Source organism: Atta cephalotes, assembly GCF_000143395.1.
Source record: "Atta cephalotes unplaced genomic scaffold scaffold00003, whole genome shotgun sequence".
NCBI lineage: Eukaryota > Metazoa > Arthropoda > Insecta > Hymenoptera > Formicidae > Atta > Atta cephalotes.
Window position 1 is genome coordinate 3,765,515 of NW_012130067.1, and position 10,318 is coordinate 3,775,832.

Here is a 10,318-nt window from a genome sequence, read left to right on the forward strand (position 1 = left end):
CGCGCGCACACACACACACACACACACGCGCGCACACACACACACACACACACACACACACACACATTTTTACGTTAATTTTATAAAATTAGATACCTGAAAACAGAATGGTTTATTTTGATCAAATTCTATGAGAAGCATGGGTTTAGCATAATGCCTTGTCATAGAAACTGCTTGATTATACAATCTCCCGGAAAGTAAAGAACCAATTAAATCAGATATACTTTTCCTCTCAATACATATTTCTGGTGTTAAAATATAATCACCGACCTGTAACATTATAAACCATGTAGAAACAATATTTTATATCAAAATACACTTATATATATATTTCACTTACCACTAATGTCACTGGTTCGATTTTTATACCGCGCATATAGAGAATGGCTGGTAACTCACTTCTAAATTCTCTCATATCGACAATAACTTTTGGAATTATTTTGGCTTTAGATTGCTTCCCTCCTTTACGCGTATCTTCCTGATTTGCATCATCTGATTGAATTGCAAAAGCTAAACAATCGTCTGATTTTCCATCTTGATCTTCTGGTACAACCATGGTCTACAAAATAATAAAAATTATTAATTATATAGCAATACTTGTTCAATAGCATATTATTCAATAGCATATTGTTTTTTTGTGATGATTGGAATATTCACAATTTTCGTAGTAATCAAAGACTCAAATGCTTCTTTTTCTCGTCGTAAAGAAGTAAGATATTCTTGTTCCTCAATCGATCCACCATAAATTAAAAAATACACTTTTAAATCTAATGACGGATTATTATTTTGATATATCTCTAATTGCCTCACAATACCGATATCGTTTGCATACAAAATAATATTGTTTGGGATATGCTCGGTTAACATTCGTTGTAAGGCCATTGGATCTCCTCCTTTTTTTATGGCTTGTATGAAAACGAGAGGTGCAGATGCTGCATAATGTTCTCTAGTCAAATTCAATTCTGCAAGCTTTAAAATCAGACAACAAAATTAATAAAAAAGCGTTTGCTTTAATAGATAAATATTTCCTAAATGTTATAATATGTAACTTACTTGCGAACATTCTTCAAACAATGTCTGATGTTTTATATCTTCTGTAGAAGTACTGGCTTGAGTTCCTTCTACGCGTTTTTGTGACAAAGTGAGCACATAAGTATCTTGAGTGTCTTCCGTTTCTTCATCTATGTTACTTTCAGATGTTGATGGCTGATCTTTCGTTTTCTTTCTACTATCGTCACTTGTCTTTTGTTCTTTATTATGTGATAATTTTTTCAGAGCTTCATAAAATAAGTATTCATTTGCACCCATAGTTAAGTAATTCTTTAATTGGCGACATATATGATTATCGTGTACCAAGATAAGAACTTTATCAATATTTTCATAATCTTTTTTCTTATGTTTCTGTTCTTGAATCTCAAACAAGACTTCTGATAAAGCTTCCCATTTTGGATTTGGTTCTGGTTTCAGTTCATTTTTTTCTGTATAAACTCTGCTTCTGGCATACTTAAACAGATTCTCGAATTCATTCAACATTATCCAACCACCGGCTTTCATAGCATATTCCATAGTCCGTAAACGATTTAGCATGGCATAAAATGAAACAGAATCTTCATACGTTAAAGATATAATAAGGGAACGTAATGTTTTTAAATCAGAAAACAATTGTTTGGTCGTTGTACTGAGCTGATGCCAAATTGGATCTATTTGCAAATGTAACTGCTTGTGAAATTTCTTTGCTACTGCATTTTCCACAGTCAATTCGTCTAAATCTAAATATTTATTGAGCCTCTTTAATTCTTTTACGACATAATTCATAACATCAAGCAAAGTACTTTGAATGCTCTGCATCTTTGGTGTGATATGCACATGTAATTCTATAACATCGGGTTCATTCTTAGACAAGCAATTATTAATAGTTGCATGGAAACGCGGCCATAAATATAATTTTTTAACGAACAAAGTTTTCATAACTCGTTCTACTTTCGAAAATCCAACTGTAAAAGCTAATGACGAACTTGTGAACGCCTTGATAAATCCAGTCTTATTATTTTGTCTATATAAACGCAATGCAAATGCTTCTTGATAAGCATTTAATATATTGTGAGCTCTATAGACGAGAATGCCAGTGACCAAGTGCAGTGGAACTCTATTTTTTAACAAATCTACTACTAAAATACGACCTGATATAAACAGCACTCCACCTTCCAAATACATTATTTCCCTGTTTGACAAATGGTTATATTAAGTGCATATGTAAAATAGGAATATTTTTGAAATTATACCTTTCGTTAGAAGAACATTCTGCATTGACTACAAGTGGTAATCTACTCGTTCCATAACTTTTAAGCAGATCAATAAAGTAACGCTCATCATAATCAGTGGTTCCCAAGACTATTACTAGATTTCCTGGATCCAAATAAGCTTTTATCACATTTGCAAAAACAGTTTCTATACCAAGACCTCTGTGAACATTTTTCAATAAATAATAAAATTACATTCTTACATAAGATCTGATACAGCAAAGATACAATATACTTACTTAGCAGTAATAACTAATCCATCCTCCTGAATGATGTCAAGAAACATTTGGTTTTCATATTCCAACATGACTATCAAGAAATAATTTTCAATTCAATTTCTAAATTTCTTAATTGCTCCAGCAATTATTTCAAAACAATAATTCAAATAAGAGATCCAAATTGGCAAAAAATAAGATATCTCTGATCTAAAATAAATACAGTACGATGTTCATAATATAAGTATAAATGATAGTAAGACAAATAGAATTATATAGTAATTTGACATACTCTATCACGAGTTTTGTAAGTATTTCCTGATGTCTCGTCGTAAGATGAAGTATCGTCTTCAACTATTACTTCAGATACCAACAAAGTATATTTACTAATTTCGTGCGATGGATGGCCATAAACACCAATACTTACAGGCCGTTTAAAGCTGAGAAAATGTAACATTATATAATAAATAAAATAAATTTAAGACTGTGAAGTTATAGTGAGTACCTCTTAGGTATGAAAATAGTATCTTCCCCACAAGTTGCAGATTGCAGACAATAATAATCCGGTTCATACGTCGGTTTGCTTATAATCTGCGACGCATATAAATCTGCATCTCCTGTTCTAAAAAAAGATATAAAACATACAATACATCGTGCAAAGAAAAATTTCTTAACAAAGAAAATAAGATTCTATTAATAGAATAAGATTATTGGTCAGTAATCGCAGCATTATTTAATTTCTATTAACAATGTTACTCACATCGATGTCAACCGTATCTTAATATTACCATCGTACGTCAAACTATAATATTTGTAAGAGCCACTGGGTACATCATCACTAACATAGTGCAACAATTCCTCGTTCAGTGCCGATACATAAGCTATCTAAAAGTTTTAACCAAATAGTTTATTACATAGAAATTTCAGAGTCTCTCAGAGAATTTTAGCACATGTAAACCTGACTATACCAATGCTGCAATAAGAAATGTCTTCATAGTATGGCACGTAACAATGTTATCGAAATGTTAGACGTTGATATTCTCGTAGTGAGTCACATAAATACCGAAATGACTGTTTAACATGACAGAATCGAGCTGTCGTGATTCCGTTTACATACGCATTACATAAAGTACGCGAGATGCGAGATTAGGTATACTTTGCATTCATACTATTCTGCCGGGATTCGCGAAAACGAATGACGAGAGTATCAGCTGACTGTATACAAAAATGGCGCTAAGTTGCACAACAGAGATCGCTGTTCGCCGGGCGCCATTCGAATACCTTACTATTGCATATGAAAAATATTCACGGTTTATTCAATTATTTGTATTTTACATGATTCTGACAAACGGTCATACATTTCGCATTTTGTGACATCTTTGGCACAATCTTATATTATTTGTATGATTTATTTTGAGCGTAATTAGTAATTATTCGTGTGGAGTATTTTTGATATTTCAACATTATGTCTCAATTTTCATTATTCTTTTTAATAATTATTCTTAAAGGTTGATAAAAGATTCTATATACTTTATTTATATATAAAGTTTCTTTATATATAATTATATATTCTTTATATAAAGATTCTTTATATATAAAGATACATGCATAATTTCTTAGCGTGAAATAATTTGCTCTAAATACAGCTTTGGCTAAAAGTACTAAATATCTTGTGTTAATCATTATTTAATGTTAATCATTATTTAATTTTTCAGTTAATAAATTAATTTAAGACACTACTATTACTGCAAATTATTTTGTCTTTCAGAAATTCTTTAAACGTACGTATGATACCGATCACGGCTCGATGAAAGTAACATATGAATTATTTAAAATAAAATAGATTCTGGAAACTTATTTAACATATTAAATAAGAAATAAATCAGAAATATAGTTATTGGGTTGTCCGGAAAGTTCATGTCGATGTTGAAGGAAAATTGAAACGCAGAAAATTTAAATTTTAGTATACATTTATTAAATTATATAGGTTAATCGGCACGAACTTTCCGGACAACTCAATATTTAAAATAATAAATACTAAATAACTCTTTTAATTTTTTTATTTAAAATATATACTTTAATTTTCATCTCTTTTACTCATATAAAAATTATTAAACGATTTTTACGTACATTTTGCAACTTTAAAAAGTAATTTTGTAAAATTGTATATTTATAACAAATTGTATATAAATTGTATATAAATTGTTATAACTAAATATAGTTAACAAAATGAGAAAAATGTACTTTTTCATACAAAAAGTAAAACTCTGAAACAAAAATATTTAATTATATATTAAATTATATAAAGAAAATATGTTTCAATATCTTAAAGTTGACATTCAAACCTACAAAAGAGAAAATCGTTCAAGTGTTAAATCGTTCAAGTTTTGATTGTGTTATTAAAACGCAGGGTTTTAAATCTAAACATGTAGTGTTTTGTTCATTGAAAAAGTTTGAAACATCTTCAAGTATTTAAAAAATGGGGACAAGAATAAAACACATTTCTTTTTACAGCGTATTTGAGCATATTTTTTTGAAGGTACTAAAAGATTCAGTTTTCATGCATCTTTCAAAAATCTAGTATGATAAAGAAATTGTCATGATAGGTCGCACCGATATAATGACGGCAACTTGTAAAGTCTATATTGAAAATCAGAACTTAACGACTTCCTTCATCGATAGTGAATTTTAGAAAAGGGTTTCGATCAATATAACAAGTATCTATGGAACAAACGCGTGTCGAATCATGTTCTCGCAAAAGTCACAATGACCAGACTGTCTCTTCATGAGACGAACGATACGAGAGCAAGTCAATAAGTTTTTAGAAAAACATGGTAAAACACATTTTTTTTTGATCGATTCATTTTTATTTCTCAACATAGTCTCCTTTCAGCTACACTTGATCCAATGATTCTCGAACTTTTTCAAGCCGTCCGAATAATACAATTTGTCCTCTCGATTTTGAACTCTTCAAAATAAGCGTCTGTTTCGGCGATGAGCTGCTCTTTGGTGGTGAATCTTTTTCCTCCAAATTATTTCTTCAGGTTTGGAAACAGGAAATAGTCGCTAAATCTGGCTGGATAGGGAAGCAATTCCTAGCGGAATTCATTGAATTTGGCCATCGATGCCGGGCACGTGTGAACTCGTGCATTGTCTTGTCTTGATGGAAGAGCACTTTTTTCTTCGCCAAATGAGGACGTTTTTTCTTTAAAATGTTGTTGAAACGGTCCAATAAGGCTGCGTAGTAATCGCCATTGATCGTTTGCTTCGATGAAAGATAATCGATATGAATTATACCGAATTGCATCCCAAAAAACCGTGGCCATCACTTTCCGGCCGACTTTACGGTCTTCGCCTTCTTCGGAACTGGTTTATCCGGTGAAATCCACTGTTCCTTCGTCTCGGGTGTGAAGTAATGGATCCATGTTTCGTCCACAGTAATGAATCGATGCAGAAATTCTGAATTACGTTAAAACATCTCCAAACATTGTTTTGAATTGTTCGTGCAAAATTGAAATCACTGTGCCATGTGATATACCTCAACAAGCTCGCGCACTTTCACTCGTCGATTAGTCAAAACAATATCATGGACTTTATCGATGATTTCTGGAAGCAGCCAATTGGACATCTCGAACGAGGTGCATCACATGGATGTACGACACGTTTAAATTCATTCACCCAATTGTATACAGTCGCAAATGGTGCAGATGTATTATGAAAGGTGTATTATCCAATTCGGCTTTGATTTCTTATTAAACCTTTCGTATATAAATGTTTGATCATTGCACTAAACTCGTTTTTTTCCATTTTGCAAAAAGTACAAAGGTTGTTCGCTTTAATCGTCTACAGAAATAAAACCACGCGATGAATTCCGCGTCAAAATTTGACAGTAATCAGCTGAGAGATGCTACTTGTTAAAATGTAATGTGATATGACACTGCGAGTGCAGATCTGTCTGACAGATTTTCTAAGAATTTATTGACTTGCTTTCGTATATCATTATAAAGTGCCTGCGACTAAACGCGTTTGACAATCTGAAGGAGATCATTATTGTGCCTTCATGTTGCCGTGGCTTTCGAAAAAAGATATTGCGATATGGAGATATCACGAGAAAGAAATTTCATTCGAGAACATTTTTTTGGTTGTTATCGAAATGAATTCCTGCTTTAAATTCATCAGGACGCAGTTGGATCGCATTACGCGTCGAATTCTCCGCATGAGTTAATATTTTATATTAAAATATTTTTATTAAGATAAAAAGAAAATGTTTTTTTTATGTATATTATTGTACACACAATGTCAAAGCAATTAACTAGTAAAATATTCTGTAGACATCTTGCACATTCATAAAATATCTGTATCAATGTCCGCGATCGCAAATCTATTCAATTGTGAAATTTCGATACATATACATATATATATATATATATATATATATACATATGTACATATTTATATTTGTGGTAGTTTACATAATTTCTCCGCACGAAGAGGAAAGTTGAACCAGGATCAATAGGAACCAAGAAGGGATTGAAGACGCGGTTTGAGCAAAAGAACCTTTATCCTGCAAAATATCAAAAGCTCAGTAGGGAAATTGAAAGGCTTTGTATGGAAATAAGAATGTATCGACTGCTCCTGAACAATCATTCATCTGGGGACAAGATTTTCAAATCTTACATTTAAACGTCTCGTCATAAAAGATCGTAAGAAGAAATAGAGAAAGAGAATTTCTTATTTATTCTACCCGAAATATAATTTTTATGGAAACAATGTTATTGTACAATTTTTCTACCATTCCCGAGCGCGTGTCAATAATCTAAGATATAATGCATTTAATAAAACGTACAAAAGAATAACTGATTGAAATGCTTTTTTATCTTTCTTAATTATTATATGTACTCCATTGAAAATATGTACTCCACTGAAAAAATATTTCTTGTAAATTTAGATATATACATATATGTAGAAATTAATAATGCAATTTTTTATATTTATAGAAATTACACATAAAAATGTTTTCGCGATTTTATAATTTGTTGTAAAACAAAAAAAATAAAACAATTATTTTAGTCAACAAATATTTGTATAATATAAATAATGAGATTTCTTTATTATAATTAAAGCTGCTCGTAAATAATAACACCTATTATTTGTATATAAATAATTAAAGTCAATGAGAAATCTGAGGACATCCCGATCTTTTTTGTGTGACGCTTGGAAACTCCGTGCATTAGTAACATCAATTTCATAAAATGCGAACTATGTATCACATTATTAACACTGCTGATAAAATCGTAGTGTCGAAAAATTGATGTAAAATTGGTGAGCGAGTCTCTTCATCTAAATTCTAAATCGAAAGTTAATATCGAATCCCCAAAATACATAAAATACATAAAATACATTATCTTTATATCTACAGTTTGTGGATATATAGCCGGATTTGCGCTTAACATCAGTTTTCGATTTAGATTATAAGATTAGCACCACATCAATTTTTCGACGCTACGACTTTATCAGCAATCGATAATGTGATATAGTTCGCATCATTATATAATTGGTGTCACTAGTGTATGGGAGCTTCCAAGTGTCACACGAAAAAGACCGGGATGGTTGCCCACAGATTTTTCCCTGTTAGCCTATTCGCCGAGCGCCTGAATGTGATTAGTTGGATCTACAAGAAAACAATCAATCATGTTCATTTGTTCGAGATTAGCCGATTTATCAACGTGAACGCGTCCAATGTGACACCATGTTGCTGCGGATATTTAAATTAGACGTTATATTGTAATTAACTTTTACTAATTTTTATATATTTAATTATATTTGCTTATGCAATACATAATATAATGAATTTGGTTTTATCTTTTGTCATATAAATTAAGAAGTTTGTAGAAAATTAATTTATATTATGGCAAAGAATAAAATCAAATTTATTATATTACATATTGCATAATCAAATAAATTTAAAAATACAAAAATAAATAAAATAATAATTAATATATTATATAAAATTAATGTGACATTAATAAGTAAAGAATAAAGCTTTACTTTTAATTTTAATTATAACAAAATTATAAAATACAATTCTAATTTAATTTAACAAATGTGATATACAGTATGATATACAAATGTGATATACAAATGTGATATACAAATGTGACATATACATTTGCATTAATTTAAAATAGTATAGTATACAAAAATATACTGTATAATGTAATACAGTATACAAAATTGAATATAAAATGTAATATATAAATTATTATATATTAAATTAAATTAAATTAAATTAAATTAAATTAAATTATATTAAATTAAATTATTATATATACTAATATAATATAATATAAATAATAATAATATAATATAATATAATATAAATTATTACTAATATAATATAATAATTATTTGTATATTACACTAATAATAATAATATATTATAATAATAATTATTTATAATATAAAATACAATTATAAATGCTGTTCAAAATATAATAATAATATAATATAATAATAATATTAATATTAGAATTTTAATTAACAGATTTTAATAATTATTATACGAAAACGTCAAAAATATAACACAAATTTTATTAAACCAATTATCGAAATATTAATAAACGCAATATATATAAAAAGTCACATACCGTGAGAAAATATATTTTACAAAATTTCATTAAAATTCATAAAATATTAACAATAATTAGTTCATATTTAATTTTAATTATTAATTTGCAATTATAAAATTTATTAAGTTTCATCTAATACAAACAATAAGGCGAATAAAAATGTCATTAATATATTTATCTCTTATTCCCATTTCGACACCAAAGTAGATTAACTTTAATCTCAGTTCAATTTACTAATTCTAAAGATAAGAAAAAGACGAAGAGTAAATTGAATCAAGATTAAAGTTAATCTACATTGAAAAACAAACATTAGTCAAATATTAAACTGATCCAACAATTTGACCACATCAAGATCCCTCCGCCTAATAATACGATTATTATCCGCTACAAAGAACAATCTTCATAGAAAGCGAACTTAATGTATTCTAATTCTACGTCAAGTTCATAAAATCCATCCGTAAAGAAAAGTTTATTAAATGATCCGTCAAACCAATGGTCTTATTTAGGAAGGTATGAATCCCGACGCTTACGATAATAATAATTTTGACAGAATATCAATTACAATTACCATTTTTATCACATCTTTAATTTTAATATTATAAAAGTCACATACCGTGAGAAAATATATTTTACTAAATTTCATAAAAATTCATTATTAAAAATCATCTTTTATTAAAAAAGAATGGATAGAATGATTTTCTTATGGAGTAGTGATTACGAAGAAATACATTTAATGATAATAAAACATGCATTATTGTAATTTTTTATGTATGGGTACAAAAGTTTCTCGGGTACAAACTGTTCAAGACGAGCGGAACCCGACATTAGTGGGACTTTAAAGAACTATTTTATATTAAAAAATTTATTACATAAATTTAATAATTTCCTATATATTTTTCTGTATTTTTCACAAATTTTAATTATTAATATCCCACTAATATGAAAGTACTCAGTCGACTCTCTCGAATTTTTTGTATCCATACATTTTTTATTAAATTCATGTATTTATGATAATATTATCAAAAGAATATAAAGCATTTTGCATAAAATTATCTAAAACGATAAAAATCAAAATTTGTTGAATATAATAATCTCATAATTTACGCGCGCGCATGTATTTTATTAAAAAAGTGTACATAAATATATAAATATTTATATATAAATATTTATATAT

General features: G+C 28.8%; 1 protein-coding gene across 1 annotated transcript in view; it reads right to left on the reverse strand.

Annotated features, from left to right (window-relative positions):
- Nucleotides 1-6,143, reverse strand: part of LOC105625745 (DNA repair endonuclease XPF) — a 7,075-nt gene extending 932 nt beyond the window's left edge. Inside the window, 10 exon segments of the mRNA XM_012207066.1 lie at nt 56-270; nt 341-559; nt 658-969; nt 1,054-2,221; nt 2,283-2,462; nt 2,540-2,609; nt 2,804-2,955; nt 3,021-3,137; nt 3,276-3,400; nt 6,054-6,143. Coding sequence (XP_012062456.1) covers nt 56-270; nt 341-559; nt 658-969; nt 1,054-2,221; nt 2,283-2,462; nt 2,540-2,609; nt 2,804-2,955; nt 3,021-3,137; nt 3,276-3,400; nt 6,054-6,143 — 2,648 coding nt within the window.
- Between the last annotated feature and the right edge of the window lie 4,175 nt (nt 6,144-10,318).